Below are 18820 nucleotides of genomic sequence, written 5' to 3'. Positions count from 1 at the left end.
ACAAAAAGGTTAATTGAATTTTAATTAAGAAAATAAAATTAATTAAGTTGTACTAAATTGTTAGCAAGAAGAACAATATCTCTAAAAGTTTTTGTAACAAGATTAATAAAATCATCTAATTGAGTATGTTGGGACGTATAACTCAAAACAGCATACATAAGATCAATAAAACAATTTTTTAATCTAAAAGTACAAAACCAACGATCCCAAGATGTATTAGAAGAATGATATAAATTTTTAGAAAAAGGAGGAGTTAGAGTAGATAAGATTAAACATAAACAATCATCAATACTTTTAATTGTTTCTTGAGTATCTCCACGTTCAAAAGTAGTTGCAACATTATAAATATTATTAATAAGTTTTTTATCAAGATTAGATAATAATTTAATTTCAATTACATCAATACCTTCAAAAGATAAAGAGAAACCATTTTTTTCACCATCAAGAAGTGGTGTTAATCTTTCAATACTTCTATTCATTAATTTAGCAATTCCAGAATAAATTTTATAAGGATTTTCAATATTAATTTCAAAATTAGATGAATGAGAAACATCAACTAATTTCCATAAAATAAAGAAATCATTAGAAATTAAATTACCATAATTAATAAGTAAAGGATTTTTACAATTTTTAATAATAGTTTGAAGTAAACAATTTTCAGTTGAATAAGCAATTTTAAGTTGTTGTCTTTTAATTGAATTTTTAGGAATAATACAATTAAATTCAGGAGTTGTTTTTTCACAATATTTTGATAAACTTTTTACTAATAATAAAATAGAATCACTATTTTCAGATATTGATACAACTACATTATACATTTGTTCAATTATATTACATAAATCAATTTGAGTTATTTTTAAATTTAAAAATTTTAATGAAATATTTTCAATGATAGGATCATCTTTAATTTGAGAATGTAAATGAAGAAGTTGTTTAATAATTAATTGTAAAATTTTATTTTCTTCAGGAGTTACATCTATATCTTGTAAAGAATTAAATAAAATACCAATACAATTAAGTATTTCAGTACTAAAAAAATCACTACTATGATTTTTATAATAAGTAATAACAACATTATCAAATTCTTTTAATAATAAAGGAATTTTTTGATTAATTTTATTTAAATCTTGAAGATTAATAGAATCAATAACAATATTATTATTATTAATATAAAATGTTTCAAAAAGATTTTTCCATAATAAATCAGAATAAATAGTTTCAACAAATTCTTCAAGAAGAGTATATAAAGTAACAATTTTACTATAAATTTCTTGAATAGACATAATTTCATAATAATCAATAAAAGCTCTAATAACAATATAACTTCTAATAAACATTTGATCTTTTGGTTTTCCTAATTGAAGAATAATATTTTTTAAATGTTTTAACATTCTTTGATCATAATTTACACTACAAGTTACAATAACTTCATTTTCAAGAATAATATCATCATCTGTTTTAAAAGTTTGAATAAAAGTATGAATTTTTTGTAATTCTTCAGTAGAAAGTAAAGTTATAATATTATTATCATTATCAGATTCTATTTTTTTAATTGCATGACATTTAAATGATTTATGAGTAAGTTCAGCAGCTAATTGTATTTGTTGAAATCCAAGACAAATTGAATTTTTAATAATATTTTTATATTGTTGAAAAATAGTATTTCTATTAAATTGATGAAAATTAATAATATTAATATTTTTTATTTCTTGAGATAATAATGATTGAAAAGATTTATAACTTCCATTTGTTAAAAAATTATGAATCCAAACCATTATTTCAGAAATAAATCCTTCTCTAAAGAAAGATTTTGTTTTTTCATTATCAACATTTAAATAAATATAACCAAATAATTTAAGTAATTCTGATAAATTTTGTGTTTCTTTCCATGATTTTATAATAGATAATTCTTTTCTACATTTATCTGGAAAAGAATAATTAAAAATTATTGTTCCATAAATTTTTTGATAAATATCATAAATAAGATTATTTAATATTTCTGTTGAAATATTTAATAATGATTGATTTTGAATTTCTTTTATTTTATTTTCGATTTTTAAAGAACATAAATTTAATCCATATAATGGATTAATAAAATCAGTATATTTAATAATTATATTTTTTATTGATTTTGTCATTTCAAATGCTTGTTCAAGATATTTTAATGATTCATTAATATATTTTTTATTTTTTATAAATTCAATACAATTAATCATCATTAATTCACTTAATTGAAGATATTCAAGACAATAATGAATTGATAATAAAATTTGTTCAAATAATTCATTAATTTTTTGTTCATTTTGAATAAATAAATTTTCTGTACTAATTAATGTAAATAAATCTTCATAAATTTTTAATGGATAAATTGTTCCTTTAAATTCATCATCATTAAAAATCATATCAACTCCTAAAATTAATGGAAAAACTTCTTTTAATACTTTAATTAATTGAATTCTATTACCTGATGAAAATGTTTGAGTTAATAATTTAATTAAATTATATGAAATAATAAATGAATAAATAATAAAACATTTTTTAAGACTTTTTTGTATTAATATAATTATTTCATTTGTAATTAAAGTTTTCATATTTTTAAATTCTTTTTCAATTTTAATAACTATTTGATTTAATTCAATAACTGAATTTTCTAATAAAACATTTGATATTGTCATTTTAAATAATTCAACACAATTTAATAAAATTGTAATAATATCATGAATTTCAATTGAAATACTATAATATCTTGTTCCAAATTCAGGAGAAAATGAATGAATATCTTGAGATTGTTGTAATAAATATAATTCATTTAATAATATTATTAATTTTGGTTCATAATAACGATATCTTTGAAATGGTTTTAATAAAACTGTAAGTAAAATAGAATTAAAATTTCCATCATTATTTTCTTCAATAATAGATTTTAATATTTTAGAAAATGGATATTCATTAATTATTGATATTGATAATTGTTGAAATAAAGAATGATTTATTTTAAATGCAAAAAATGCATTAATTAATGAATCAATTGAAAATATTTTTATAATACATTTATTTAATGATGGAAGATGATTTTTAAAAGTTTGAATAAATATTTCATTAGTTTGATTAAAATCAAATGAATGAATTGTTTTATGTAATATTTCAATAATATCAAACATTTGTCTAAAATTTTTATTATTATCTGTATTAAAAGAATAACTAATACAAGCTTTTAATAAATGAATAAGAGATTTAAGAAAATCAATTTTAGAAATAGAATTTGGATCTTTTTTTAAAAAGAATTGTAATTCTTCAATTTTTGTAGATAAAATACTCCAATCAAAAGATATAGGAACAATTTCATTAATTCTTTGTTTTAAAAGTTTAATACAATTATCAAGAGTAAGATCATCAATTTTTATTAATATAATACTTTGAAAATGTTTTAATATTTGAATTATACATGAAAAAACTACCCAAGGAACTTCTCTTTTAAATAAAAAATCTCTTCTAATAAAACAATGAATATACATTAAACTAGTTCTTAAACCAAAATAATTAAATAAATCTAATATTTGAGAATATAATATTCTTTTTCCAAAATCTGTTGAAAATATCCATTGATCTTCTTTTTTAATAATTATTGATTCAATAATTGAATTTACACATTTTATAACATTTTTAATAATTTCAGGTGAAAGAGTATGTTTAAATTGATCAAAAAATATATGTTTTGTTTGTATTGAAAAGAATTCAATTACTCTATTCATTCTTTTCATTTCTTTTTCAAATACTTCATTTGAATCTTTTGCTATAATATAATATAAATGTGAAAATCCAATAAATAATTCTCCACATAATTTAAATGTTGATGGAACATCTGTAGTATAAAATTCATTTAATTTAAAAAGATTAATTGTTATAGATTTTAATTGATAAATTTTATTTTTATAAAATAATTTATTTATATTAATAAAATCTATTTTATAAGATAATTTATCACACATCATTTGTAATGCATCTTTAAATATTTCAATTTTTATTTCATCTACTTTTTCATTTTTTAATAATGATAAAATAATACTTTCTTCAAATTGAAGAAATGAAAAAAATGGTAAATAAGTAATATCATCATTAATTCTTATTCCTGAACTATTAATTCTTTTATCAAATTTAGTTGTTGGTTGAAGTATTTCAAAAATTCTTTTTGGAAGATTAGAAACATTAATAGGATTTTTAATTATATTATTTAATGAACATTCTTTTTGAATATTAATTAATTTTAAATATTGTTCATTTAATATTATTTCATTTCCAGGATAAATAATTTTAATAATATCATATAAAATTTTTGTTTGAGAAATAATAACTGAAATATAAAATTCAAGATATAATATTCTTTTAGAATCAAAAGTTTCTCCAACTTGTCTTATTAACATACAATGTTCTAAATTAAGATGAAATACTAAACGAATAAATTCTTGTAATATTTCATTTCTTATAATAATATAATCTTTTGAAATATCTTCATTATTTTGTATTCTTAATTTTAAATTAAGTAATTTTTCTTTTTCTTCTGATTCAATTACATAACATCCAAATTTAGGTCTAAATGTAATAGAACCAAAATCCATAGTTTGAAGTGATTGTAATAATATTTGTAAATCATTACATTGTTTAATTTGTTGTTCTTGAGTTGGATTTTTTATTTTATATAATTCTAAATTTATTGATTGTGTTCTTTTTTCTACTTTTGTTCTATAAACAAGACATTGTTTTAATTCTTCAATTGTTGCTAACATATCAGGAACTTGTGTTTTATTATAAGGTGTTGTAGTAATAAATATTTTAATTTTATCAAATAAATTTGCAACCATTCTATTATGATAAATATAATTTCCTGTATAACAACTTAATACAAATATTACATCTTTAACATATTTTGTATTTAATTTAAATCCCATAGATATATTATGAATAATATCTCCTAATTCATCTATAATTAATGAATATAAAAAATATGTATAACAAATTGTTCTTACTAATAATTTAACTTCACTTTCAAAATTTTCCATAATTTTAAAATATATTTCATTAAAATTTGTTTTAATTCCATTTTTATACCATTTTTTAATATTATTTTTTCTTTCATTAAATTTATTTTGTAATTCTACCATCCAATGATGTAATGATTTTTCTTTAGGAATAATAGCAACAAATACATTAATCATTGCAACTAAACATTTTAAATTTTTTTTAAGACATAATGCTTCTCTTTTACATGATACAAAAATATTTGGATTTGATTTTAATTGAATTGAAAGTGATTTTGATGATTCAACTGCTTTAAGACTAACATGTGCTAAGAAAAAAAATGATGGTTTTGTATTATTTAATAAAATTGATACACGTTCTTGAATATATTGTGTTAATTCTTTTTCTTCTTCTATTTCCATATTAGGAAGTATAGTTTCAACAATATTTTCTTTTATTCCAATAAATGATACAAATTCATCCATATCATCTCCCATTTCTTTTAAATTATCTATTAATTTTTTATTTTTTTTACTAATTTCTTTAAATTCTGCACATAATAAAGCAACATGTGAATTTTCAATAATATGATCTTTTCTACCTTGATTATAAATAAATGAATTTACATATGTTGAATCATGAATTTGAATATCAATAAATGGTGTTACAAAAAAATAAATTAATCCACTTACCATTCTATTTAAAATTTGTTTTGTTTCATTTCCTCTTTTAATATTAAATGTTTTAAATAATTTTAAAAATAAAAACATATCATATATAATTTTTGTTATCATATCATTATAATTATCATATAATTCAATATATTTTAAAACATTTATTCTTTTTTCTTTATCATAATTTATAACTGCTCTAATAGTTATAACTAATTCTATAAGATTTATAATTAATTCTCTAACACATAATGAATCATTCATTAATCTTTCTGTTTGAATAATAATATTTTGTGATAATATTTTTTCATTTAAACTATCTGCTGTATTAAAAAAATGTTCTGCTACACTAGTTAATAATCTAATTAATTTAGCTTTTGCTCTTGATTTTTTATCTATTTCAATTGATTGTAATATCATAAATATAGAATTCATTATTTTACTTATTTCTTCAATCATTTCAATTCCTTTAAAAATATTTTCTTTTATTTTTTCTTCTTCTTCTTCTTCACTTCCAATTCTTTCATTATCACTTTCAATTTCTTCTTCTTCACTAATTAAATTTTCTTCTTCACTTTTTATTTCTTCTTCATTTTGATTTATTTCTATTTCTTTATTATCTATTTCTTTATTATTTTTATTTTCTTGATTTATTTCTTCAAAATTTTCTATTAATGAATTAATTTTTTGAAGACAAAATATATTAATTATTTTATTTCTTTCTTCAATAATTTTTTTAAATATAGCTTCATATTTTATAATTTTATTAATTTTAATAAATTCTCTATTTCCAATTTGTGAATTATCATATGCAAATTGATAAATACTTTTTCCAATAATTAAAATTTCTTCAAATTTTTCTGATTGATAAAGAATATTACTAATAATAGTAAAATATGTTATTATATTCTTTTTAAAATGAATTCCTAATAATAAATTAAAACTAATTATACTAATAATATGTTTAAGATAATCAATCATTGAATGAACAGGAAATACATCACTTATAAATTCAATAAAATATTCCCAACATTTTATTTTCCATGTTTTATAATCATATTCTTCTGATAATTCTGAAATTAATGAATCAAATTTATTAAAAGCTATTTGAATATTTATAATATTAGGTTCTTCCCAATTTATTGCTGAAATATAAAATAGTGTTGATTTAATACAAATATGAATATATTCTTTAAATTGAATAATATAAAATTTATCATCTTTTAATTTATTTTCAATTTTAAAACACATAGCACAAATTTTAATAACTTTAAAAATAATATCTTGAATATAATCTGTATTTTTATTATTAACATATAATTCTAATACTTTAATTATATGAGAAAGTGGATTTAATATTGTAAGTGTATCTCTTGGATGATAATAAAGTATTTTTAAAATTGTATGTGCCATTTGCATAAGACAATCATAATTTATACCTTTTTCTGTTAAAATTTCTAATGTTTTTAATGTTATTTGAATCCATTCTGTTAATTCTTCTAATTTATTAAAATTATTTTCTATTAATATTATATATTTTTTAAATATTGCAACAAGAGTAGCAAATAATGATGATATTTCAATATTAAATGATAAAATAATAATAATTAAATTTCCAATTTCTTTTGATTTAGATTTTAAAATTGTTTGAAGTAATGAAATAGAAAATTTACAACTACAAAAATTATTTTGTGTAATTGAAGGATAAATAAATTCTTTTAATTCAAAATATTGAATAATTCTTTGAATAATAATTATTTCTTGTTCATGTGTTCTTTCTTTTAAAAAATTAAATTTAATACATTCAAAAAATAATTCATCAAATTTAATTCTTTCAAAAATCATTAATAATAAACGTCTTGATATAATTTCTATTTTATTTATATTATTTTCTTTTTTTTGTTTAATAAATATTTGAAAAACTTTCATAAAATCTGGATATTGATTTGAAATAATTCCATATGTTTTATTTGATAAAATATAATTAAGATATCCTTTAATTACTCCAATTATTTGAAAATGATAAAATTTCATTTCTTTATCAAAAATTGTTTTTTCTTCAAGTTTTTGAATAAATTTTTTTAAAATACTTCCCATTTTAATAAATGAACTAATTCTTAATAATCCAGGTGTTATTATATTATTATTATTTAATTTCATTAACCATCCAAATGATTCAAAAAATTTTATTATTTCATTACATGATTTATTAAAAATATTATTAAATATTTCTTTATTTGGTTTAGCAAAATGAATATTTTGATTTATTTCTTTAATTTCTTTCATTAATTTATATATTATTCCACATATTTCTGATTCTGGTTCATTAATAATTTCTGATGTTAAACATAATTTAATTGCATTATGTGAAATATCAATAAATCTCCATTTTAATGTTTTATCTGTTCCAAAATACCAATGAAGTATTGTTTTAATAATTGTAAAACAATAATTACTAATTCCAATTAAATATAATTCATTTGATACAAATATTTGTGAAAATGAAACTCCAAGAATTGATTTTAATGCATCTAATGTTGATAAAATTATTCTTTCAACTGAAATATCTCCTTCATCATATTTCATTGTATTTTGTAATAATTGTTCTATTGGTGTATCTTCAAATAATGTTTTAATTATTTTATTTCCTTGTGAAAATTCTTTAATTTTAATAATATATAAATTAAATATATCTCTATAAATTTTTGATAACATAAATAATGAAATTTCATTGGGATCTTTTATTTGTATAATTTTTTTAATTTTTAAATGAATTTCATTTAATTGATAAATACATCCAAAAACACTTAAAAATAAATATTTTTTTTGATGACTATATCTTAAACTAGTAAATACAATATCATTTAATCCTATTAATGTCATAATTTTAAATAATAATTCATTTTTACTTGATGTAATTGATATTATTTTATTTGTTTTTATATATGTTATTATTTCATTAATTATTGTATTCATTTGTTCTAATTGTAATGGTACAGTAAAATAATTATTAATAACTCTTTGAAAATTTCTAAAAATGAATGTAATTTTATAAATTAAAATACTTAATGTTTTAATATCATTTGAATTTACAATAATAGAATATATTTTTTCAAATAATGTTTTTAAATTAAAATATATTTCTGTTATTTGATTTAATGGTCTATTAATTTTTGGAAGAGATTCTAATGATAATTCATATTCCATTATTCTAATTCTAATATTAGATTGTATTTCTTCTTTATTTTCTTGTATAATATTAACTTTATTAAATAATTCTTTATGTCTTTGAAATACTTTATCAATATCTTGTTTTTCTTTTATTTTATCAATATAAAAATTATAATTTGTTGTTAATTCAAAAATATTAGTATAAAATTTTTCTTTTTTAATAATTTCATTAATATAAGTAAAAAAACTTGCTTCACTTTTTTCATAATTATTATTTAATGAATATTCTTTTATTATATCAATACATTGTAATTGTATAGAATTTCCTATTTTTGTTTTTGTTTTTATTTTCCTTAATTTATCAATAAAATAAAGTTCTTTTCTATATGAATGATTAAGTTCAAATAAATCAAAATTAATATTTAATGTATCTTTATTTCTTAAAAATTTAAATCTAAAATCAATATGAACTTTTAATTCTTCTATAATTTCTTGTTCTGTAATTGATTTTATTTTACTATTTTCAATAAATTTTTTCATTCTATTATATGTTTTTATTTTCCATTGATTAAATATATCATTTCTTTGTGTTCTAATTGTGTTATAAATTGGTTTTTTATATTCATTTTCAAGTTCATTTAATTTTTGTATTGGATTTACTTGATATCCAATTCCAATTTGATAAATTTCTGTTGAAATTTCAAATGATTTAGTAGAAATAATAGAAATAAAGAAACAATAAATTGTAAAGAAACAATGGATTGTATAAATAAATCCTAAAAGAAGTAATCCAATAATTTCATTTTTATATTTATTAAATGTTTGTTTATTATCTTCATTTATAAAAGATTGATTTTTAGGTTTAATAAAATTTCTATAAACATTAATTTTTTTTTATTATCATTAAAAATAATTATTTTAAAACAAACTGATATAATTTTAATAATAAATATAATTGATTATATATTTCTGGATCATTATAACGAATATATCCTATCCATTCAATTATATATTTTGTTACTAAATCAAGAGTATTAATAAATTCTTTAAATTGATATTTTAATTCTTTTATATTTGATATATCATTTATTTCTTTTATTTTTTCAATTGTATTAATTATAGTTTGAAGACATAATGTTTGAAATGATGGTTGTTCCATTTAATAATATTAAAAAAAAAAGAAAATATTAATTTATTTTTTAGTTATTACTTTTTAAATTTATTATTTTTTTAATAATAAAATTTTAAATTAAAATATTATTTTCTTAATTCAATGAAATTTTCTTTATTATCCATTGTTGTACTTCTGTTGTAATTTGTTTTTCATATAATTCTTGTTGAAGAATATCTTCTAAAATATTTTCAATTGTTGATGGTGTATATTTTCTCCAAATTATCTTAAAAATAATTTCTGCTAATTCCATATTTCCTTTAATCAATGATTTATGTAATGCTTGAGAACAAAGTAATTTATAATTAATAGTAAGTTTATCTAATGGAAAAGCAACTAATCTTTCAAGGAAAATTGGAATTAATTCATCATTAATATTTTCTAATGCTTTATTAAATGATGAGATAATAGTAATAAATATTGCATAAACAATTTGTTGATCTTTATTAAATTGATTTTTTTGATAATATAAATTAATAGGTGTAAAAACTTGTTGAAATATTATAATAATATCTATTTGTGGAAGATCATCAGTAATAATAATCATATGTTGTAATAATTCATAAGGTCTTAATTTTAATAATGGAATTATTAATGGTCTAAACCAATTTGTTTGATGTTGAGTAATTGAAATAATAAGTTCATCAGGAATATAAATAACTTGATTTTTATTTGTAATTCCAAGTAATGAATATACTTTATTAATTTTTTCTTCTGTAGGATTATTACTTAATTGAACTGTTATATCAGCTAAATTAAATTTTTTAGGTTCCCATTCTTTTTTTATTAAATTATTTAATAAAATATGTTTTTCTGGTTTTATTATTTCTTGTAATTTAGTAAAATATATTTCAATATCTTTAGGATTCCATCCATTAGCCATATTTATTAAATATTCATGTTTATATTTTTCTTTAAATCGATTTATAGCATATTCTCTATATTCAACTTTTGTTGAAAGAAAAATAATAAGAGGAAGATCATTTCCAAGTCTATCTAAAAATTTTGTAATTAATTGTGAATTTAAATATTGAATACCAATTAATGTATTTTTAAAATCATTTAATAAAAAATATAACATTCCTTCTTTCATATCATTTGAATATTTCATTTTTTCATTAAATAAATATTCATTAAATGATTTTAATGAATTAGAATAAAATCCAATAGATACATCTGGATTATTCCATGAAACAATAGATATTACTTCATAATTTTTTATAGTATTTATAATAATTGGATTTTTCATTTTTCTCATATTATAAATATACATTTTATAATCTGTTAAAATAATAAGGAATCTATAATAAAAATGAATTTTATAATTTTCTTTTGGAATTTCAATTTCTCCAATTTTTATTGGAATTAAAAGATTAGATTTTGAATCAATTAAATAAACTTCTCCTTTTTCTGAAATCATTATTAAATCTGATGTTTGTGGATGAATATAATATTGAATAATTCTAAAATCTTTTGTTTTAAATATTTCTGGAGTTATTTGAATTTCTAATAATTCATTTGTATTAAATTTATAAAATTCAATAATTTCTCGTTGAATAATAAATAATCCATATTTTGACATAATAACATTAGATGGATTTCCTTTTAATTGAATATCTTCTATATTTTGAACTAAAATAGCAAAATTTTTTGCTTCTTTAATTTTATCTGTTTTTTCACTATTTTCATTTAATAAAACAACTGAATAACTATATATTTGTAATATATTTTCTCCAACAAAAAAATACATTTTTGATAATTCAGGATCATGAAATGAAAGTTTATTATTATTTTCTACAAAAAATGTATCTATTGCACTAATCCATTTATTTTCTTCTTCTTTATACATATCAAAAAAAATTTTTCCTGTACAATCTCCTCTAATAATAATATTTGTCTTTTCATTAAAAATATAAAATGTTCTTCCTTCTCCTATTTCATCAAATTCTCCAAATGTTCCATTTGAATTATAATATTTAAGTGTTCCATCTTGTAAAATAAAAAATGTAAATGTTTTATTCATAATCATTTCAATCAATCCTTTATTATAAATATTATCAATTAAATTATCTGCATATTTTAATGGTTGAATTTCTTTAATATCAAGAATATTCATTAATTTTTTCTTTTTAAGTTCCCTTAAAATTTTTATATAAAAAAGAAAATAAATTAAATTTTAAAATTCTAAAATTTTAAAATAAAATAAAATAAAAAAAAACATTTAATTTATTTTTCTGTTATTTAATGACTTCATCAAATCCAACACCTCATGTTTATCAAGAATTAGATATTCATCGTACTATTTCTGAAAGTGTTGAAGATTTAAATATTCGTGAAGATATTGATCAATTAGAAATTTATGAACATATAAGAAGAATTAAAGATCCAGAACATCCATCTGTTACATTAGAACAATTAAAAGTAATAAGTCCTGATTTGATTAATGTTGATGATAAAGGAAATCATATTATTGTTAAATTTACACCAACAGTAGATAATTGTACAATGGCAACTTTAATTGGTTTAACTATTCGAACTAAGTTAATGAGAATTCTTCCACCACGTATTAAATTAGATATTTATTTAACAAAAGGAACGCATCAAACTGAAGAAGATGTCAATAAACAATTAAATGATAAAGAAAGAATAGCAGCAGCACTTGAAAAACAAACATTACTTCAGTTAGTTAATAAATGTCTTATTTAAAATAAAAATAAATTAAAGAAATAAATAAATTAATTAATTATTCTAATAGTTTTTTTTTCTTTTAATTAATTATAAGAAAATAAAAAAAAGTTTTATAGAAAAACTTAAAATAATTAAAATTTCTAGAATGTCAAAGTATTTTGTTTCAAGTCATAGAGGAGAAATTCAAGACCTTAGAGAAAAATTAAATAGTAGTAAAGATGATATTAGAACAGAAGCAGTTAAAAGAATTGTTGCAGCAATGACAGAAGGAAAAGATGTTTCTATGCTTTTTATTGATGTTTTAAAATGTATGCAAACAAATAAATTAGAACTTAAGAAATTAGTTTATTTATATTTAATGAATTATTCTAGAAGTCAACCAGAACGTGCTATTTTAGTTGTTAATTCATTTGTTAAAGATTCAAGTGATCCTAATCCATTAATTAGAGCATTAGCAATTAGAACTATGGGATGTATTAGAGTACAAAATGTATTTGAATATTTTATTGAACCACTTGGAAAATGTTTAAAAGATAAAGATCCATATGTTAGAAAAACAGCAGTACTTTGTGTTTTAAAATTATATTGTATGGAACCAAATAATATTAAAGAACATGGATTTATTAATACATTAAGAGATATGCTATTAGATGATAATCAAATGGTTGTTTCTAATGTTATTGCAGTATTATATGAAATTGGGAATAGTGAAGGAAAAGAATGGATTATTGAAGAAAAAATGGTTAGACCATTATTAAGTGCATTAGATGGAAGTAATGAATGGGGACAAATTTATATTATGAATGCTATTGCTACATATACTCCAAAAGAATCAAAAGAAGCAGAAAATATTTGTGAAAGAGTAATTAATAAACTTACACATAATAATCCAACAGTTGTTATGGCAGCAGCAAAAATTATAATAAAACATTTAGAAATAATTTCACCACAAATTGCTAATATTTATTGTAAAAGATTATCTGCACCATTAGTTAGTATAATATTAAGTAATAGTTCTAAACATGATTATGAAATTCAATATATTACTCTTAGATGTATTAATTTAATAATACAAAAATATCCACATTTATTTATTAATCAATTAAGAACATTTTATTGTTCATATGATGAACCAATTTATATTAAAATAGAAAAATTAGAAATTATGTTAATGTTAGTTAATGAAAGTAATGTAATGGATATTCTTATAGAATTAAAAGAATATGCTCTTTCAGCTGATATTGAATTTGTTAGAAAATCAATTCAAGCATTTGGAAAATGTGCATTAAAATTAGAAAAAGTTGCAGATAGATGTGTTAAACAATTAGTTGAATTAATTGAATTAGGACAAAATTATATTGTACAAGAAGCATGTATTGTAATGAAAGATTTATTTAGAAAATATCCAAAAAAATATCTTCCTGTAATTGCAAAATTATGTGATAATTTAAATACATTAGATGATCCAAATGCTAAAGCTAGTATGATTTGGATTATTGGAGAATATAATCAACTTATTACTAATTCATTTGATCTTCTTAATGAATTTATGAATTCATTTGCTGATGAACCACTTAATGTTCAATTAGCTCTTCTTACTGCATCTGTTAAATTATTTATTCAACAACCAGATTCACAAGATTTAGTACAAAAAGCATTAAGTGAAGCATCTAATTCACCATCATTTGATATTAGAGATCGTGCACATATTTATTGGAGAATTTTATTTAATCATCCACAACAAACATATGATATTATGTTAAAAGAACATGATATTATTACATTTCAAACTCAACAACTTCATCCTCAAATTCTTAATTCTCTTCTTTCAGAATTAGGTGAATTATCTTCTGTTTATCAAAAAGTTCCTGCATCTTTTGTAGTAAAATTAAAAAAACTTGGAGTAAGTGCTAAATTAGATGAAGAAGAAGGTGGAAGTGAAATGAGTGATCTTCTTTGTTTTGATGGTGGAAGTTCTAATCTTATTGGAACTACTTCTAAAAATGTTTTAGATTTTGATGATGATTCTTCAAAGAAAAATGATTCAATGAAAGATATTTTCTCAATTGGAAAACAAACTCTTCCAATTAATCGTTTAACAGCATTACCAAAAACACCAACTGATATGAAAGTTGATGCTTCATTAATTCATGAAGCTGGTAGTTTATTCTTACAATTAGAAATTACAAATAATAGTCCTTTAACAATGACTAATTTCCAAATGCAATTTAATAAAAATGTTTTTGGTTTAGTTCCTGGTCAATTAAATATTGATGCTATTCCTCCAAACAAACGTTGGGGTGCTTTACTTCCCGTTGGACTTATTCCTCCTGAAATTACAACTCCTGTCTCTTCTCGTTTAGAAGTTGCTATTGCTAATTCTACTCAACAAATCTATTTCTATATCCTTGAAATGCCAATCAGTTTATTAATGAAAGAACAATCTCAACTTGATATTGCTAATTGTGCTAATTTATGGAATTCTCTTCCAAATACTATGTCTAAAGAATATAAAGGCTCTGGACTTCAACTTAAACTTCAAAAATTATCTACTTTCATTTTAGTAGCTTCAAAAAAAGTTAATGACAAAGAATTATTAATGTACACAATTAAATTCCTTAATAACATCGATGTTATGCTTGAAATTACTTCTACTTCTAAAGGATATAAAATCCTTGCTAAATGCATAGATAAACAATATTTATCCTTTATTTTCAAATTCTTAGATGGGCTTTTTAATTAATTGAATCTTTAAGAGTTGATTTCTTAAATTTAATATGATAATTAAATTATTTCTTCATCACAAAATAAAATTAAAAAAAAAAGATGAAAAAAAATGAATTAACAAATTTGTTAACATTTAACAACATTATCAACACTATCACTAGATTTAGTAAGTTCTAATTCTATTCCTTGGAGTTCAGGTTCTATATGTTCTTGTGTTCTTTCTGAATTATTTCGTTCTCCTAAAAACATTGTTCTTTTTTTATTTGTACGAGGAGTAACACAGCTATATAAAAGAGACTTTTCTTTCCTTGCATCAGATGGTAATGATTCAGCACGAGATTTCTCATTTGACTCATCAACAACCAAAGGAGGTGTACTTAATTCTGAACGGGTTCCAGACACTTCTTGATTTAATTTTGTGAATTGAGAATGATTAAGATGAGTAGTTAATCTGGCATTACCTATATTGAACTTGCTTTGTCTTGGAACTCCTTGTAATTGTAACTGAGCACTTTTTCTTTGGAATTGTTCTTTATAGAGTCTGTCATTGTTAAAAGATAAAGGACTATCAGTTTTTCTTCCATTTAGAGCTTGATTATGGAATTCAAGAATAGAAGAAGGATCTATTTTAAATGAAGACTTTTGTTTTCTAGATCGGAATAATTCTTTAACTTCAACTTTAGATTCTAAAGAATAAGGTGAATTTTCTTTATCAAAATGTTGTTTCAAGAATTTAACTATTGCTTGTTGAAGTTGTTCATTATAAAGAGTATTTTCATTTGATATAACTGAAGGATAATTAGGGATTGAAGGAAGTTGTTCTCCTTTTTTATTCAAATCTTCGCAAATATAATCATATTGTTCAAGCATGATATCAATAAGGTCTTTAATAACTGATTGATAACTGAAATCAGCATTATTGTAAATAATACAAGGACCAAAAGTAGTAGCAATTTGTGAAATAGTTGATTCATTAAAATCATTATTTGAATAAATATTATGAAGATGTCTAAGAACAAAATATAAAGTATGTTGTTCTTCATCATTAGATAATGAAATAATCTTTTTAATGTTATTTACTTTATTGACAAGATCTTCTGTTGCTAATCCTTTTTTTATATCAAAATAATATATACCTAATATTGGTTCAGCCAATCGTTTCAAATATGTTTTTATAATTTCAAAGGCAAGTTTAGGATAAATAGAAGTAGTAGCAATGTCATTTCCAGAGTCAAGAATAGAAATATATCGACACAAGTCAAGGGGTGCAACTTGTTGTAACATAATTTTAGGAGTGATATAATAATTGGATTCTTCTAAAAAGGGTATTAATCTGTATAATGGTAATGGAACATACCAACCACCTTTTTCTATTGCTACATCAATAGAATAGCCAAAATATCCTATTGACTGTGTCAAAGGAGCTAAAGTAACAGTCCATTCATTAAAATCATCAAGTGAAGAACATTCTAATTGATAATAATCATCTCCAGAAAGTATTTCAAATGTTAAATCTGGTTTAGTAGGACCAAGTTCTTCAGTAGAAATCATCTATATTGTTATTTGAATTATTATTATAAATATATATTCAATCAAATTCTTTTTAATTAATATTTGATTGATTCTTTAAATATAAAAAAGATAAGAATAACAAACTCGTTTCAAAATTGCATTATCAAGAAAGATACTTAACTTTTTTTCTTTCAACTATGTAATGAGATACTCTGTAAAATTGTTGTACACTAGTTAAAAACAAACATCTTTTTCTTTGAAGAATACTAATTCTACTGGTCTTACAACCATAAAGAGTTTTTTATAGTTTTTATATTTTCCACCTCGGATGTCTATCCATCCTTCTGTTTTATGTGTACTCATTTAGAATTAAAGAATGTCAGTTCATTAATTTCTCCTTTTTATTATTTCCATAATCAAATTATCTTGTATTATTAAAAAAAAAGAAACTTCTGCATTCAATCTTTCTATTTTTCAATTATTTTTGATATTGATTTTTCACCAAAAAAAATATTCATTAAGTTTCTTGTATGTTTTCAAAAATCTTACTATTCTGAGATAGATCCACTGGTGAAGTTTCTTAATTCGTTAAAAAATAGAGGTCAATCATCTTTTGAATTTTCAAGGGTTAGTTAAACTATGACGAACGGATTGAAATGAAAATAAAAATAATAAATCTATTTATATGCTGACATTGTTGTCAACACACCTTCTCAAGTATTTATGATTTGTGAGCAAAACCCAAATACAAGTTCAACTACAAAAATAGAAGTACTAATTTTTACACTGTCTAGATTTGTTGTATATATAAACTGAAAGAAAATAAATAGTATTTATTATAATTAATCTGTTTCATTGAATTATAACGCTTATTTCTACTATTAGAATTAAAAATCAATCTTGACATAAACGAAACTCCTAAAACTTTTTTGAAGGAACGTTTTATTTCTATGATAGCAAGAAAAAAAATTTACATTCATAACTATACTAATTCCAAGTGTGTTATTAAAAAGACATACCAAAACCTCATATAAATAAAAAATGTAACAGTTAATATTTACAAAAACAGTAAATTATTTCAAAGATAAAAAGGGTTGGTATTAAAAAAAAGAGGTTAGACTCTATCATGTTTAAGCTAGGAAGAGTATTTAATAAGAAAAGTAAAAAAGAGTCATTACAAAAGATAAGTGTAACAAAAAAAAAATGATAATTTAGGACATAGTAATTTACTGAATTTTTATTTGGTCTTGTTTACACAACTGTTATTAACATAAATTTTCTTAATAGAGTTGGTTTTGATAGTAATGGTATTTTATTAAACAACTAAATAGTTAGTTTATTGTAACACACTAATTTTTCAAATAAAGGACGATAATTATTATTAGGAATATTTAAATAAATAACAAACGTTTTAATAACAAATAGTTTTTCTTTGTTTTTATACTAATTGATAGTGTGTATTGGTTGAGAAGTTTTTAGTCCTAGTATTTTAAGATGAGTATAAGATGTAAAAAAAAACGAGCTAATTGTGTATAAAAGTTATTTTTAAAATAATAAGATTTTCATTATTCAAAAGATTTATTGACAGTATTTTATGTTTTGTAATGTAGTTTACAAATAATTAGTATTATATATTTATAATAATATTTTTATTCTCCTTCATTGCTGAAATAACAGTTAGTTTCTTTTAATAAGAGACACAAACAAGATAATTATAATAGTTAATAATAATAATAAGATTAGTGAATAACACTATATTAGAGTAGATAAGAAAAATTTTATATAAGTCAAAAAGGTCATTGTTGATACTTTATGTTAATTAATATTTTACAATCTTTAAAAATTGTATTTGATATATTTTTAA

General features: G+C 19.9%; 5 protein-coding genes across 5 annotated transcripts, besides 56 other annotated features; 2 read left to right on the top strand and 3 right to left on the bottom strand.

The window, feature by feature from the left end:
* Positions 1 to 46: part of a sequence feature (AT_rich) that runs on past the window's edge.
* On the bottom strand, positions 39 to 10017 carry EDI_044590 (uncharacterized protein; the record flags this gene model as incomplete). Its single annotated transcript, XM_001737760.1, has 2 exons — positions 39 to 9732; positions 9788 to 10017. The coding sequence occupies 2 exons, from the start codon at positions 10015 to 10017 to the stop codon at positions 39 to 41; spliced, it is 9924 nt and encodes a 3307-aa protein (XP_001737812.1).
* Positions 339 to 391: a sequence feature (AT_rich).
* Positions 851 to 886: a sequence feature (AT_rich).
* Positions 933 to 961: a sequence feature (AT_rich).
* Positions 1050 to 1176: a sequence feature (AT_rich).
* Positions 1625 to 1708: a sequence feature (AT_rich).
* Positions 1934 to 2127: a sequence feature (AT_rich).
* Positions 2157 to 2200: a sequence feature (AT_rich).
* Positions 2483 to 2635: a sequence feature (AT_rich).
* Positions 2793 to 2829: a sequence feature (AT_rich).
* Positions 3032 to 3060: a sequence feature (AT_rich).
* Positions 3396 to 3444: a sequence feature (AT_rich).
* Positions 3869 to 3982: a sequence feature (AT_rich).
* Positions 4215 to 4335: a sequence feature (AT_rich).
* Positions 4683 to 4713: a sequence feature (AT_rich).
* Positions 4820 to 4851: a sequence feature (AT_rich).
* Positions 5056 to 5146: a sequence feature (AT_rich).
* Positions 5517 to 5566: a sequence feature (AT_rich).
* Positions 5744 to 5881: a sequence feature (AT_rich).
* Positions 6168 to 6347: a microsatellite.
* Positions 6249 to 6426: a microsatellite.
* Positions 6438 to 6469: a sequence feature (AT_rich).
* Positions 6561 to 6649: a sequence feature (AT_rich).
* Positions 6854 to 7027: a sequence feature (AT_rich).
* Positions 7188 to 7236: a sequence feature (AT_rich).
* Positions 7269 to 7302: a sequence feature (AT_rich).
* Positions 7392 to 7447: a sequence feature (AT_rich).
* Positions 7467 to 7603: a sequence feature (AT_rich).
* Positions 7820 to 7844: a sequence feature (AT_rich).
* Positions 7866 to 7926: a sequence feature (AT_rich).
* Positions 7941 to 7989: a sequence feature (AT_rich).
* Positions 8349 to 8481: a sequence feature (AT_rich).
* Positions 8495 to 8515: a sequence feature (AT_rich).
* Positions 8569 to 8655: a sequence feature (AT_rich).
* Positions 8687 to 8830: a sequence feature (AT_rich).
* Positions 9006 to 9105: a sequence feature (AT_rich).
* Positions 9123 to 9157: a sequence feature (AT_rich).
* Positions 9261 to 9312: a sequence feature (AT_rich).
* Positions 9651 to 9827: a sequence feature (AT_rich).
* Positions 9891 to 9979: a sequence feature (AT_rich).
* Positions 10016 to 10122: a sequence feature (AT_rich).
* A 1-nt stretch (position 10123) lies between these two features.
* Positions 10124 to 12145, bottom strand: EDI_044580 (uncharacterized protein; the record flags this gene model as incomplete). The annotated part of the gene is made up of 1 exon (XM_001737759.1): positions 10124 to 12145. The coding sequence occupies one exon, from the start codon at positions 12143 to 12145 to the stop codon at positions 10124 to 10126; it is 2022 nt and encodes a 673-aa protein (XP_001737811.1).
* Positions 10472 to 10508: a sequence feature (AT_rich).
* Positions 10808 to 10836: a sequence feature (AT_rich).
* Positions 11069 to 11107: a sequence feature (AT_rich).
* Positions 11240 to 11358: a sequence feature (AT_rich).
* Positions 12071 to 12099: a sequence feature (AT_rich).
* Positions 12146 to 12168: 23 nt separating the features above from the next.
* Positions 12169 to 12222: a sequence feature (AT_rich).
* Positions 12223 to 12247: a microsatellite.
* A 26-nt stretch (positions 12248 to 12273) lies between these two features.
* Positions 12274 to 12735, top strand: EDI_044570 (uncharacterized protein; the record flags this gene model as incomplete). Its single annotated transcript, XM_001737758.1, has 1 exon — positions 12274 to 12735. The coding sequence occupies one exon, from the start codon at positions 12274 to 12276 to the stop codon at positions 12733 to 12735; it is 462 nt and encodes a 153-aa protein (XP_001737810.1).
* Positions 12728 to 12857: a sequence feature (AT_rich).
* A 5-nt stretch (positions 12858 to 12862) lies between these two features.
* Positions 12863 to 15460, top strand: EDI_044560 (AP-1 complex subunit beta-1, putative; the record flags this gene model as incomplete). Its single annotated transcript, XM_001737757.1, has 1 exon — positions 12863 to 15460. One exon carries the CDS (start codon positions 12863 to 12865, stop codon positions 15458 to 15460), a length of 2598 nt encoding a protein of 865 aa, XP_001737809.1.
* A 23-nt stretch (positions 15461 to 15483) lies between these two features.
* Positions 15484 to 15542: a sequence feature (AT_rich).
* Positions 15543 to 15570: 28 nt separating this feature from the next.
* EDI_044550 (uncharacterized protein) lies at positions 15571 to 17319 on the bottom strand (the record flags this gene model as incomplete). The annotated part of the gene is made up of 3 exons (XM_001737756.1): positions 15571 to 16995; positions 17101 to 17151; positions 17203 to 17319. The coding sequence occupies 3 exons, from the start codon at positions 17317 to 17319 to the stop codon at positions 15571 to 15573; spliced, it is 1593 nt and encodes a 530-aa protein (XP_001737808.1).
* Positions 17011 to 17084: a sequence feature (AT_rich).
* A 296-nt stretch (positions 17320 to 17615) lies between the features above and the next one.
* Positions 17616 to 17643: a sequence feature (AT_rich).
* Positions 17644 to 17775: 132 nt separating this feature from the next.
* Positions 17776 to 17803: a sequence feature (AT_rich).
* Positions 17804 to 18571: 768 nt separating this feature from the next.
* Positions 18572 to 18610: a sequence feature (AT_rich).
* A 54-nt stretch (positions 18611 to 18664) lies between these two features.
* Positions 18665 to 18693: a sequence feature (AT_rich).
* Positions 18694 to 18771: 78 nt separating this feature from the next.
* Positions 18772 to 18820: a sequence feature (AT_rich).

The sequence above is a fragment of the Entamoeba dispar genome, genomic scaffold, assembly GCF_000209125.1.
Source record: "Entamoeba dispar SAW760 scf_1105229460813 genomic scaffold, whole genome shotgun sequence".
Classification (NCBI taxonomy): Eukaryota; Evosea; order Mastigamoebida; family Endamoebidae; genus Entamoeba; species Entamoeba dispar.
The sequence above is the reverse complement of the archived record's forward strand: the minus strand, read 5'-3'. Positions and strand labels throughout refer to the sequence as shown.